The 14,237-nt window shown below is 41.5% G+C and overlaps 1 protein-coding gene across 1 annotated transcript; it reads right to left on the minus strand.

The window, feature by feature from the left end:
- Positions 1-2,856: 2,856 nt before the first annotated feature.
- On the minus strand, positions 2,857-4,365 carry LOC145134569 (protein IQ-domain 26-like). The gene is made up of 3 exons (XM_079069406.1): positions 4,112-4,365; positions 3,650-3,931; positions 2,857-3,523 (listed from the first exon to the last, which is right to left on the minus strand). The coding sequence occupies exons 1-3, from the start codon at positions 4,184-4,186 to the stop codon at positions 2,918-2,920; spliced, it is 963 nt and encodes a 320-aa protein (XP_078925532.1). The 5' UTR covers positions 4,187-4,365; the 3' UTR covers positions 2,857-2,917.
- Positions 4,366-14,237: the final 9,872 nt, after the last annotated feature.

Consider the following 14,237-nt stretch of genomic DNA (forward strand, 5'->3'; position numbering starts at 1 on the left):
TAAGTCAAACCTTAATCAATCCTACCCTTAGGTGATTAAGTCCTTAATGGGTTAAGTGTCCTTACTTAACCTTAATCGTCATTTTATGTGGAACCCTAATTGTCATTTCATGTGAAATAGTCATTGTTGGAAGTGACTATGACCTGTGATCGACTGATCGGGGATTGACTCTAGTTACTTCATGTAGGTGATTGGAAGTGAGTTGAAGCTGGTAGAGTTCTTCGTTGCTACGGTGGTTTCCTACACACATATCGATGTGAGTTTCGCCTCATTGTACCCGTGGTCGAAGGCACCCATGCCGGCCCACAACTTTTGGTTATCTGTTAGTAGAGGGATGCCTTAGGGACTGTATATAGTCATGTAGGATAGACTGAGCACTCTTGATCTAAACTCTCTTACCGGCTAATTGTTTGGTTGTGGTTCTAGAGTAGAATCACCTGTCCGAGTGACTATCCCACCTCTGAGTATATACGGCCATGCATTCCTTAGATTGTTGATATTTAGTATGCTTCTATGTTGTAGTGATCTATTAGATTTGTGTTCTGGTATCGAGTATGCTGCTATGTTGTAGTGATATGTTAGATATGTCTCCTGATATTGAGTATGTTGCTTTGTTGTAATAATTTGTAGAATTATATGTTATATGTGCTTGTTGGTTGTCATCTATGGAGTGCCTTTACGGGACTGTCTGTGGTCATGTAGGATATTCTGAGAACTCTTGGTCTAGGCTCTTTTGCATGTTCCTTGTTTGGTTGTGTCTTTAGAGTAGGATCATCTATACGGATGGCTATCTCACATCTGGTTACTTATGGTTACGCATTTTATGGAGGTTAGCTGGTAGCAGGACTGTATGTTGTGAGAGTACTAGTAGACAGTAGTGACATGTATGAGTGATGTTGTCTGTATTATGTGCCTACTTGATCCTTGATTGTTCACATGTCCACATGTTGTGTTTGGTTTGGGTTGAGGCAGTCCTGCTTTGTGTTGTAGGCCAAGATACCCGGTGCGGGCCGACTGTAAGTCGTAGGCACGGAGGATCGGGAAGAGTGGTAGGGTTGAGGCGGTAGGCCAACAAACCCTGGGTATTCCAGGCTGATGGGCCTGGGGTATTCCAACCCGATAATTATTGGACTTGGAGGTTGATTGGGCCTGGGGTATTCCAACCCGATGGTTGATTGGACCCGACATGTTTGATTGTATATGTTATCCGTTTGTGTGGTGGTATTTTGGGGGAAACTCACTAAGTTTTACGCTTATCCAGTTATTTATTGTTTCAGGTATCATCGGTGTCTATGGAAAGGCGAAGGCGGGACTGTACACACTCATCAGCAACATTGAGGATTTCGCATTTTCTATGATACTCTGATTTTTAATAAATGTAATTTGGAATAAACGGTTTTCTTAATAATAAATTTATAAATTGTGAAGTTTTACCTTAATGAAAATGAAAAATTTTGGTTGTGAAAATGGGACGTTACAAAATATTACGTGGTTTGTCTTTGTAGTTATCCAAACACATTGATTCAATATCAAACACGCTATACATTGGTTCATTGTGGTTTTATTTTGCATGATTGGTCCTTATTGCATATAAATTACTTTACTGCCCATTTTTATTCTTTTTACACTTTTGTTTATTTTTCGATAAAAATAAAAAAAAACTTTTTATCTCCCCTTCCCCTCTCTACTCTCTTCCTACTCCTCTTTCTCACTCTCGTAACACATTAGAGAAGCCTAACACTCACTTCTCTATATACAACTAGCCACAATGAACTCCATGATGTTCATGATGAAACCCCACACCATCACCGCCCCTCTTCCCTATCCTCATCCTCTAACCTTGAAGGCCAAATTTAAATGCCTCCCACCGCCTATGTAGGCGACTACGTTGCTCATGGTGGTCATGAAGCTTCAAAATCACCTTCACCAACAACTATTGGTTGAGACAAAGGTTGCAGGTTAAATCTCGTCTCATCCACGTTCGTTAGCCTTCAAACCCACCCTTCATTCTGTCGGCTTCTCCTATAGTTTATTAATATTTGTGTCTCTTCCATTGGAGAATGGGCGGCGGTGGTATTCTTGAAAGAAGGAAAAACGTTGTCGTAAAGGTTCTTCTTCTCTCTTTTGATTCTTGTGTTTTTACTTGATTAGACTATGTTCAAATCCAATCAAATCTAAAACATCACATATCCAAACACAACCTGACGTAACCGCATAAATAAATAAAAGCATGTTTTATTTTTTGATGTTTGGTGTTCATCTTCTCCACCAGACCCAAATGTCAGTTAATTCTATCTGGATTCACAAAAAAACAAAGAACATATCCAAAAATCGATGATATTCCTCTTCCCCGATAGATACCAAAAATTAATTTGTAGTTACTTGCATCATGTAATGAAATTTCATAATTTGTGATTTTGCAATCGTATTGATTTGTTTTGATAGTAATTTTAGCAGTAAATTAATGATGGTGGATGATGGTTGGTGATGATGGTGGGGTAAGGTGACTTGTGGTGGTGACGGATGATGGAAGAAGAAAGAGAAAAAAAATGATGGGGTTGATAGTTAGATGTAATAGGTTATAATTTAATTTTTTATATTTCTAAATATTAAATTAAAATTACAAAGAAATAAAAATTAATAATAAATCTAATCTAAGGTAAAATAATAATTTCAAATCAGTTATGAAAAAAAATAAAACCATAAGGACTAATCATGCGAGAAATAAAAACCTTATGGACCTAAACACTTATTTGATAATTGTAATGAATAAGTTTTAAAAAATACTATAACTTATCTTAAAAGAATTATCCAAATATCAAATTTTAATATTATAGTAATATAGAATTCAAGCAATCAAATAATCCGTTTCAAAAAGGAGCTCAAATGAAAACCCCCAACAATTGACCTTTTTAATTCATAATAGATGCATGTGCCTGTAATTGCCTTTGACACCACCATTAAACGATGATGATGAAGAAAGCATGGGCATACCGCAGGAGGAACCATGAGTAGTGCAGTACCCATGATCAAGAAACGATATCCTTCGTCTTGGGGTGCTCAGTGATCGAGCCTTTGCCATGAACGACTCAGTAGTCGCCATGTAAGCCGGAAAAACTGGTGAATTCGGCAACGACTTCTCATCTGACCGATCAGGCGATAAATGGTAGTGCCTTTTGCCATTATTCGACATTCGGGATCTAAAAGATGGTGATGAATGGTGTTCTTCTATATGATTTTTATCCCCAAATCGCAGTTTCTTCTGTGTTTCATACATTTTATTAGACTTTATTGGATCTTCTAGAACGTTACCGTTTCTCCTGATCGACATTCGTGGGCTACAAATATCTTGTTTGTCTATACCGATCTTACAGATTTTATCGAATGTAGGAACCCATATTTGATGAACTTTAGATCGCTGCGTGTTTTTCAAAATGTTTAAGAATTTTCGTCTCACGATTTGACTGCGAATCACAGCTTGAAGCTTCACTACTCCCCTTAATCCGATCAAAGCTTTCCTTGCCTGCGTCAACCCCATGGAATTCGAAATATTATATATACTTCAAAATCCGTATTCGTTTATTCTAACAAGATATTATAACTTTTAAGACAATAGAATCTGAAGTAACTTGGTATATGTATAATATACCAGGTGTGAACGATAAAAAGATTGAATTTTAATGGCTGCTTCATAGCGGGTTCTCCATTCAAGGTCTTGGGGAGACCTCACGAGCCTGGCAAGCTCCGCCGCTGCATTAGCAGCTGCCACCGCTGCTTCCGCCGCAGCTGTCATAGCAACGGTAAGTGCCAATGTGTGTTGTTTCTGCTCTTCCTTATGATCGTTTACTTTTGCCTGATCCGGTGTTTCGAGTGCATGGTAATGGCGACTCGTCTTTAACATCCCAAAGCACCATCTGCTTTTCTTTCCTCCCTGTAAAATTATAATCCAGCTCAAAATTAAACGTAAGATTATGATACTATTACAGGCTTAATTACAGCATATATATATATATATATATATATATATATATATATATATATATATATATATATATGATATCAGTTTTTTAACAGATGCTCATAGTCATATACAGTATAACGATAAACACACCTTCTCTTTGGTCGATTGGGCCTTGCAAATCAATAATCTCTTCAAGAAACCAAACCAAGACCTTTTCTTTCCCATCGGCACCTGGAAATGACTGATGATATAACCGAAAGGTTAATTAATGTCTATGGAACATACCTTTGAAGCGTTTCATTTGAACATATGAAACAGTAAAGTGAATGGCATGATCATATCATCTGGAACGATGTAACTGGCTATCTAAAACTGGTTGTTTTTTGAATTAGGAATGAAGGGTTCGAGCCAGTGCGCAGGTTCGTTTAATCGTTTTACAGTAAAGGGATTTTATAGGAGACAATATGGAATTATTACGGTATTTTAGGTAAATTTAAAAATACTTTTTTTTAAATATGTTTTTCTTCTGAGTTTTAAGTTTTATACTACATAATTGGTCAAACACAACTATTTAATGAATTATTTATACACTTTGTGTGACCACCACATTGATGTGGTATCATGTGCAATTGGAGTGTAATCAAGTAACAACGTTTTATAACATAAAAAGAATATATATATATATATATATATATATATATATATATATATATATATATATATATATATATATATATATATATATATATATATATATATATATATATATATATATATATACGGGTGAGATCGGTTGAGAACTCATAGTTTCCCGAGAACCCGAGAACTAAAAGTGGAGCGTTAGATTTCGGTGGTAGTTGGGATACTTACCTCCCATTGGCTGAGTTCTCGTACAACAACAGCTACCACACGAGTATTGACCGTCCTCCCTTCGAGATGTTATACGGGAGGAAGTGCAGGACCCCGATATGTTGGGGTGAGGTTGGCCAGAGAGTCATGGGGAGCACCGAAGTGGTGCTCAAGACGACAGAGAGGATTCAGCAGGTACGGAGCAGGCTTCAGACTGCTCAGAGTCGGCAGAAAAGTTATGCCGACAAGCGCCGATCAGACCTGGAGTTTCAGGTCGGGGATATGGTTCTCCTGAAGGTGTCGCCATGGAAGGGCGTCATCCGATTCAGGAAGCTGGGCAAGTTGGGCCCCAGGTATATTGGACCCTTCAGGGTTATAGCCCGGGTGGGCAAAGTGGCGTATAGGCTGGACCTGCCAGCCGAGCTCAGTCAGATCCACAGCACATTCCACGTCTCCCAGCTGCGGAAGTGCCTGGTGGACGACTCAGCAGTGGTACCCTTAGAGGATATTCAGGTCGATGACAGCCTGAATTACATTGAGCGACCTGTAGCAATCCTCGACCGGAAGTCGAAGGATCTGAGGAACAAGAGGGTCGAGCTGGTAAAGGTGCAATGGCAGCACCGGAAGGGCTCAGAATGGACTTGGGAGTCGGTGGATGAGATGATGGAGCATTACCCAGAGCTTTTCCAGGAGCGAGCAGCAGACTTCGAGGACGAAGTATAAAATAAGTGGGGGAGATTTGTAGCACCTAGTTCCTGGTACGTATTTTATTTAAGTAATTTGCATTTTTGGCCTGGGACTCGGCGAGTTGAAGGACCAACTCGTCGAGTAGAAACGGATTTGATTCGGGATTTAAATGGCGGACTCGTCGAGTCGGCTGCAGACTCGACGAGTAGGCTCTGACTGGACAAAACCCTAATCTAAGGGTTTGCACCCTATTTAAACATCTCATTCAGCCACCCTTCGTCCCTATTGCTTCCAGAAAACCCCCATAGCAAACCCTAGCCGTTTGTATAAGAGCTAAGGCTTTTGTGGTGCTTTTTGGTGATTTTTGAATTCAAAGGAGAAGGAAAAGCCTAGAGGAATCAAGAGGAGACCAAGGGAGTTCAAGTTTGTGCACCATTTGCAGTTCACAGAAGGTATAAAGTCGATACCTTGCTTGTTCTTTTGCTAGATCCCTTTTTGGGGAAATTTAAGGCTTTTATAAGCCATTCTTGGTAACCAACCATGATTGCAAGCATGGTTGGGGGTAGAGGCTTCGGATCTAAGTCCATGGAGGAATTACAAGGCAGAAAGGGGTTGCTTTTGCACCCATGGAAGTCCCCATGCAACTCAAGAGTCCCTTTTAGAGCCTTTTAGGCTCTAAGTCCCATGCATGCACGTAAAGTTCGTAACTTTACGTGCTAGATCGAGTTTAGGGACCCAGATCTACCTTTTGGACAAGAGTTGTACGCCAGAAATCGAAGAAATAAGACTTGGACTGTATCGACTCGGCGAGTCGTTCTTGGGACTCGGCGAGTCCGAGGGTAGACTCCCCTTTTCTGTTATGGTTCAAGGAGACCCATTGGAGTGTTGGAAAGGTGTTAGAGGGTCCGGAGGAGTAACCTAACGTTTTGGGATAAGCCATAGTCCTGGAGTTCATAGGACTCGGCGAGTGCATGAACAGACTCGGCGAGTCCAAGGCAATCTCCCAACTCTTGAGGATGAACTCGACGAGTTGTTCATACAACTCGGCGAGTCGAGGACAGGACTTGTTCATAGGATGGAGATGGACTCGACGAGTTGTTCATACAACTCGACGAGTCGGATGAAGGTTCATTCGAGGTTCGTATGGAAGGAGAACTCGTCGAGTCATTCCTAAACTCGACGAGTAGAGTCGTAGATGAGGTCAGTTAAAAGAATAAGGACTCGACGAGTTGGCGGCCCAACTCGGCGAGTCAGGTCAACTGGAAGTTGACTTTGGCCTTGACTTGGACTTGGTCAGGGGTAAAACAGTCATTTTACCCTAGAAGTAGATATCAGATTCTGACTGAGTGTTTTGTGGGGATTATAGTCGGAGGATTTCCGGAGCAGCCGCAGACAGAGATTTCCCGCGCAGGTTATCAGCAGCTACTCGTACGAGGTGAGTTACCTTCCAGTCGCGGTGGGTCTACGGCCACAACGTCGGCCCACCAGTAGGAGTTGTATGATAGATGATTGTCTTTGTGATATTCATCTAGGTTTGCTACTACCTGTTATGTTATGTGATAGTATGATATGATGTTAGTAGTAGGGGAAATAGTCCCCAAGATTTCCGGTCGATAGGGCCGAAGGGGGAAGTTATACCCAGTCATGCTAGATAGAATATGATTATGTGTTACATGTTATGTGGTAGTAGTAGTGGGGTGAAATAGTCTCCCGTATCCGGTCGAGAGGACCGAAGGGGAGGCCAGCACCCAGATATGTTGGGCAGTATCCGGTCGAGAGGACCGAAGGGGAGGCCAGCACCCAGATATGCTAGGCAGTATCCGGTCGAGAGGACCGAAGGGGTAGGTCGGGCACCCAGATATGTCTGACAGTATATGTATGTTATGTGATTGTATGGTATGCGGTACGATGGGGGAACTCACTAAGCTTCGTGCTTACAGTTTATAGTTTTGGTTTCAGGTACCTCTTCAGCGAAGGGAAAGTAGATGGCGCGGTAGCAGCACATCATACACACTCGCATTGATTTTCCGCACTTGAGATATTCTGGGATTGTACTCTGATATGATGCTATTTTATGACTTGGGTCTTCAGACATGATATATTGATTTACGGAATGATATCTTTTATGTGGTTCTCTTATGAATGCTTTTATAATCAGTTAATTAAAAATGAAATTTTTGGACTCGAAATTTTGGGATGTTACAAGTTGGTATCAGAGCCCTGGTTTGAGGGATTCGGACACACCCTCGGGGGTGTCTGGACTCAAATCGAGGGATTAAAAGCTTTTTACAAGAAAATGGTTTTCTAAAAGATAAGTTAAAGGAGTTTTGAGAAAGAACGAAGTGTGTGATGTGCGCGACCAGCCGAGCTCCAGTAAGTATTCCCCAAAGTACCTATACAAGTTTATGTTATGTTTATCAGCTTCAGTAGAACAGCATGCTAGAATAGGACTAAGGATCTAGGAATGATGCCTTATGTGCTTGCTTTATGTGTTTCAGCTTATGAGAATTGCATGCTAGTATCGAGTAGACAGCAGTAGGATAGTCTGTTTAGGTTATACTTGATGGTATGAGCTTAGCATTGTATGCTAGTACAGTTTCCTGTTATGAGAATAGGATTGCTTGAGTTCATTTCCTTTGTCTGAATGTTGCACGCTTTGTGCTATGTGGGACTCTGAGTGATGGGAGTTAGCCATTAGGTGGATACGTCACGTCACATGTGATCAGGGTTGAATAATCTCAGAGTGCTGGATTTGGCCCTATTGCGCAACTCTTGTCTGAGTCTAACCGTTGTAGGGACGAGTCTTTACAATAAGGATTATTTGAGCCTCGTCACATGTGATGGTATTCAGGTGATGACTAATTGGCATTACGAGGAGGCCTTTAACAGCTGAGGACTGGTTTGGGTAGAGTCAGAGGATGAGAGTAGCAGAGATCAGTAGTAGTAGAAGGGACTTGGTGGAGTCGAGGCAGTTCTTGAGGAAAGTACGAATAGATGTGGAAGGTAATATGGGCCCGTACTACTGAAAGCAGAGGATCCGTACTTGAATCGAAGAAGGTTGAGGCAAGACCAGGGAACTTGTGATGGGTGTAATCCCTCTAGATGTATCAGTATCACTGACGGTTGTCATTATGTATTGCAGAATGGTGGTACTACGTTCGAGGCCAGCAGTTGGCAGTTCAGGAGAGGGATCGGGTTCGGGCTCAGGTTCCGAACCAGTGGATGAGAGGCTACGCGAGTTCATCGCGTCCGAGATCACTAGAGGCATCCTTAATGCGACCCCGGTCATCTTTGGGTCGATCAAGGAAGGGATTGTCGAGCTGATGGAGGATCGCCTCCGGGCGTTCAGGAGCGACATGGCGACCAGCCAGTCAGGATCACGCACACTGTCCTTTAAGGACTTTAGGGGCAGTGGTGCGTCGGATTTCCATGGGGCGAAGGACCCCATTGTGGCCAGACGGTGGATTGCAGACATTGAATCTGCACAGTTGACCAGCTTCTGCCCCGAGGGGTCGAAGGTGAGATATGCAGCAGGGTGCTTGAGAGACAGGGCCAGGGATTGGTGGGAGTCGGTTGGTGACTCTCTGGGAGCCTCGGCTGTTGAGGCTATGACATGGCCGGACTTTGTGACCCGGTTCAGGAGTGAGTTCGCGCCAGCTGTGGAGCTTCAGCAGCTGGCCAGGGAGTTTTTGGATATGAGACAGACTACGGAGACTGTGGCGGAGATCACCGCCAAGTTCCGGGAGAGGGCGTTACTGGTGCCCCAGTATGCGGGCGATGAGGATATGAGGAGGACCTGCTACCATGACATGCTACGAGCTGATATTCGGGAGCATGTTAGTTTTTCAGCTTGCCCTACCCTGGATTCCATGATTGCCAGGGCAAGGGAGAGGGAGATTGATCTGGAGCATATCCGGAAGAGGAAGGTAGAGGAGGGACAGACGACTGGGGCTTCGGGGAAGAAGCCCAAGGGATCAGACGCTGGGCCAAAAGGCCAGCAGGGCCGAGGCCGCTGCAGGAAATGCGGCAAGTCACATGAGGGAGCATGCAGGTTGGGATCGTCGGGCTGCTACAAGTGTGGCAAGACAGGGCACTTCAGCAGGGATTGTACCGCCCCTGCACCCACTATTTAGACATCTGAGTTGCTGTGTTTCCACTGCAACCAGAGGGGCCACAAGAAGGCCAATTGCCCCAAGTTGACAGCAGCAGCGCCAGTGAAGGCGCCAGCTCCAGCGACCCTGCGGATGGCAGGGCAAGGCAGAGGCTCCAGTGGTGAGGAGCCGGGCTTTCCAGTTGACTACCGAGGAGGCACGCGCCGCACCCGATGTGTTGACGGGTATGATTCTTTCCCTCTGATCTATTTATATGATGTTTATGATATTGATATATGCTCTGTATATACATGTTAGGATCGTTCCATGTGAATGGTATTCCGGTACATGTGTTGTTTGATTCAGGTGCCACTCGATCATTTGTTTCTCTTGCGCTCAGCAAGAGGTTTTCTGAGTCTTCGGGCGTGTTGGATTGCCCTTTAGAGGTAGAGATTGCCGATGATCGATCGGTGTGAGCATCAGCAGTTTTCTGAGATTGTGTGCTGAGGTTATTCGAGGAGCGTTACCTGGTAGACTTGGTTCCCATTTCCGTTACGTGGGAACCAGGTGATATAGGCATGGACTGGTTGATCCCTAATGGGGCGGTGATAGATTGTGCACAACAGTTAGTGTGAGTCAGAACCCCAGGTGGGGGAGAGTTGGTGATCCGCGGCAAGAGACCACAGCGTGCTCAGCTGCGAGGGTTAGGCGCTACCTTCATCAGGGTTGTGTTGGTATCCAATTCAAGAATTACTGACAGACAGGACTGCATCTTAGGTGCTGCTAGGGGAAACCTTGCATACCAAAAATTTATGTTTTCAGTCTATCCAAAATTTGCTCTAGACTTGAAATCTGCAAATATAGATAAAACTTTATCTTTTATACACCACTTTGAAAGAAGTGACCTTATGAACCCAGGTGATAAACCATTCACCATAACCTATCTCATAGGATATGCCCTGACCAATAGTCACCATAGCATAGACTACAAGAAAGTTTGGGTTCAGTATCAGGTTCATCTATTTTAGTCATTCTAAAAGAAACAAACTTTTTTTTTTTTAACAAGGCTCTGATACCAGTTTTGGTGTACGGAATTTGTGTTGTATATTTTGTATGTTTTAGAAGGAAATAGATGCAAAAAATTGTAAAGAGAAAACTCATTAATCAATAAGTGTTTTGTAGTAGGAGTATTACTTACATAGATAGAAACAATTCAAGCCAGCCTGTGTCAATCATTGGTCTGTGTGGTTGCTTTCCCTGTTGGCTTCATGCCTGTGGTACTGTTGACCATCGTCGACCTGACACTCTGTCACTTACAGGTTTCATGACTCTATTTTGTAAGAACACTCAAGTATAACAAAACATAGATTTATTGATAAAAGAGCTCCCGAAATGGGAGTACTCCTACAATATTTTACATCTCTCCCTTCTAAGGGAGATTTTTACTCACAAGACATTGAACTGAAAATTTACAAGATAGAGAGTGTTTTTGTTGCACTCGTTCTTGCGATGCCTTTTCTAACAAAACATAACTCTCAATTTATAGATATATTGAGAGGGTCTAATCCTTGCCTATTATGTCAGGCATGACGTTTTTATCCACTAAAGATTACATTATTGTGGACAGCTGGAAAGCTTCTAATAATGGAGAAAAGGCATTATTATTTTGAGTGGCGGGGCCATTTGACACGTGAAGCATCTTTCTTTAAGATGATGAGGATTTGTCATCTTCAGAGGGGGGTCCCTCCTTTGTCTCCGAATCTTTGCAATCGCAAAAGTGACAAAGATGTTCTTCGAAAAGTTGTTCTGCATGTCGGCAGAAGTGTTGGCGTGTAGCATTGGATACTTCCATGCTATTGTTCATGAATTTTTCTCCAAACTTGGAGGCTTGACGAAGATCTTCTTGGCTGGTGTTGTTGTAACTCCAGCTTGTAATTATACAATGTGAATCGGTATAATTAATCTTCTTTTTTGAACCAGAGATAATTTCAATGATTTTTTCTGATATTCTTCTTAAACCATTGATGCGGTTAGGATGAAGAATTTCTGTGAAAGGTAGATCTTTATCTTCCATTGGTTGAGATTGTTCAATCTCTCTATTGGCTTTAGAAAGACCAATTTCCAGAAAGTGGTATGGAGAAAGAGTTGATTCTTGAATCCATTTTGGGAGTGAGGAGATGCATCTGATGTAGATCGGATTATCTTTTGCTTTAAGTACTTTCTTTCGAAAGTTCTTAATGGATTCTACCATGCTGCTTGGGAAGAATTTGAGTTCTTGAAGGTTGCAGCTTGGGTAGATATTGTCGATTAGTCCAGCTTGAAAGGCTTGGTAGACTAATTTTGCATCTGCTCCTTCGAGAAAGTTGAATAGACTTTTTGTTTTCTTGTCCGTAGTGAAAAACTTTTCATGAACAAGGTCTTCTGGGCATGCAGCTCTTGCTTTCTTCCAGATTGTTCTGAAATCTTCAAAAGAGATTTCAGGATAGTTAACCATTTGTTGAACGTCAATTGGAACGTTAAACCTTTGGTCTCTGTGGGCTTCTTTGACTTTTTGAATTTTTGGTCGAAGAAGTGGTTGGTTAGTCTTGCTTGTATCGTCTTGATAAGTGGCAAGGCTTAATCTTGCAGATGTTTCATTTCTGAATTTTTTGCAAGTAACTTTATCAACTTTACAGAAGGTTTCTGTAATTCCCCAGTCAGTATGAACACCGGCATGGGGTCCTTTATAGATTACATAAAATCTATCAGCTTCTTTGTTAAGAGCTTTTTTGTAATCTGGTGTGAACTCCTGCACAGATTTGTTAGTGGGTGACAAAGTTGTCATTTTACTGATTCCTTCAGTACAAGGATTGGGATCAACCAATAAGCTAGTTTTTCCATTAGGAAGAGGAGTAGCTGTCTCCTTTATTATGCTTTTTAGCAAAGCATCAGCTTTCAACGGATTTGTTGATTCTTTACCAGGTGCCGTTTGCACTGGAATAGCCTTTGTTTTTGAGCTTTCGCTTTCCGGTACATTGGTGACCGTTGTTACTTGTTCATACAAGTTGATTTTCTGCTCAATTGCAGATAGCTCTATGAGGAGCATTTGTTTCTTCATCCTCAAAATGTTGAGGTCTTCCATTTTTGTAAACTCAAATTTTTTTTACTTTCCTCTCTAATCTCCCCCTCTCTTTTTTGTAGGTGAAGTTTTTTGTGAGGAAATATGTCATGAGGATCATATCCTTTTATAGGGCTCGAGAGGAGCGAGTGAGATCATGGATGATGTAAGGCATACCTGAAGTCACGAGTGAGGCAGTCTGCCAGTACGTTTTTGTTTCCTGCGAGATGTTCAACAGCGAATGTATATCGTGAGAACCACTCTTGCCATCGTATTAGCCGGCCTAATTTGTTATCTCCTGCAATCTTCGTTCGGAGGAAATAAGTAAAATTTTTATTATCTGTACGAACCAGGAAATTTACTGGTGTTAAATATACAGAGAATTTTGTAATAACTCTTTTTACAGCGAGTAATTCTTTTTCATTGCTATGGTAGTTTTTCTCAGCTGCTTTGAAACTGCCAGAGGTGTACCTGCAAATTTGTTCTTCGTTTTTGGGGTTTTTAGCTTTTAAAACACCTCCCCAAAATTCATCAGAAGCATCAGTTTCAATAATTAAACTGTCTTCAATGTTTGGAAGATAAAGTTTTGGAAAATTGATTAAAACTTTCTTTATCTTTTTGATGTAGTCTGTATCAGCATTTGACCAATTCCAGATGACATCTTTTTTTAATTTTACCTGTAAAGGTTTTCTCATGGCTGCAAGTTTTTCAATATATGTTTCAGCATAAGTTAAAACACCAAGAAATCTTTGCAGTTGTTTTTTGTCTTCTAAAACATTTGGAAAGTCATGTAAATGTTCAAGAATATGCTTTTGAGGACAATGAGTACCTTCATTTATTTCTAAACCCAAAAAATTGATTTTTGTTTTGAAAAGATGAGCTTTCTTTTTTGAAAGTATTATTCCATATTTTAAAATAGTTCTGAGAACCTGTGTGACATGAACATAGTGTTCTTGTTCATTTTTGCTGAAGATCATGATGTCATCAACGTATACAGTGCAGAAACCTTCAAGGCCTCGAAGAGCGTTCTGCATGTGTCTTTGAAAAATACTAGGAGCTTGTTTAAGCCCAAAGGGTAGTACTTTCCATTGAAAGAGTCCATCGGGACATGTGAAGGCAGTGAGAAGCTGCGATTCTTCATCAAGTAGAACTTGCCAGAAACCTGACTTGCAGTCGAAGCTTGAATAAATGTTTTTTCCTCGTAGAAGAGTCAAGAGTTCGTGCATATTGGGAAGATTATGTGAGTCTCCAATAGTTGCATCATTGATTGCTTTGTAATTGACAACCATGCGCTTCTTTCCTCTTCTTTTCTCTGCTTCTTTATTGACAAGAAAGGCAGGAGACATATGAGGGGATTTTGATTCTATAATTAGTCTCATATCAAGTAATTCCTTGATTTGTTTGGAAAATTCTTCTCTATCTTGTAAAGAGTAAACCATAGGTTTTTCTCTAATAACCGTCTTGGGATTAATAAGCTTAATTGAAGCTTTCATCCATCCTTTGGTTTTATTTGGATCAATAGGATTTTCAGAACAAACTTTTTCAAGAAGAT

Source organism: Lactuca virosa, chromosome 8 (assembly GCF_052849685.1).
Source record: "Lactuca virosa cultivar CGN04683 chromosome 8, Lactuca_virosa_CGN04683_v6, whole genome shotgun sequence".
Taxonomy (NCBI): Eukaryota; Viridiplantae; Streptophyta; class Magnoliopsida; order Asterales; family Asteraceae; genus Lactuca; species Lactuca virosa.

Coding starts and splice junctions, on each gene's coding strand:
- LOC145134569 (XM_079069406.1), bottom strand. CDS start 4,186: ATGGGAAAGAAAAGGTCTTGGTTTGGTTTCTTGAAGAGATTATTGATT. Junction 3,932..4,111: donor CCCAATCGACCAAAGAGAAG/GTGTGTTTATCG, acceptor ATAATTTTACAG/GGAGGAAAGAAAAGCAGATG. Junction 3,524..3,649: donor CTTTTTATCGTTCACACCTG/GTATATTATACA, acceptor GGGTTGACGCAG/GCAAGGAAAGCTTTGATCGG.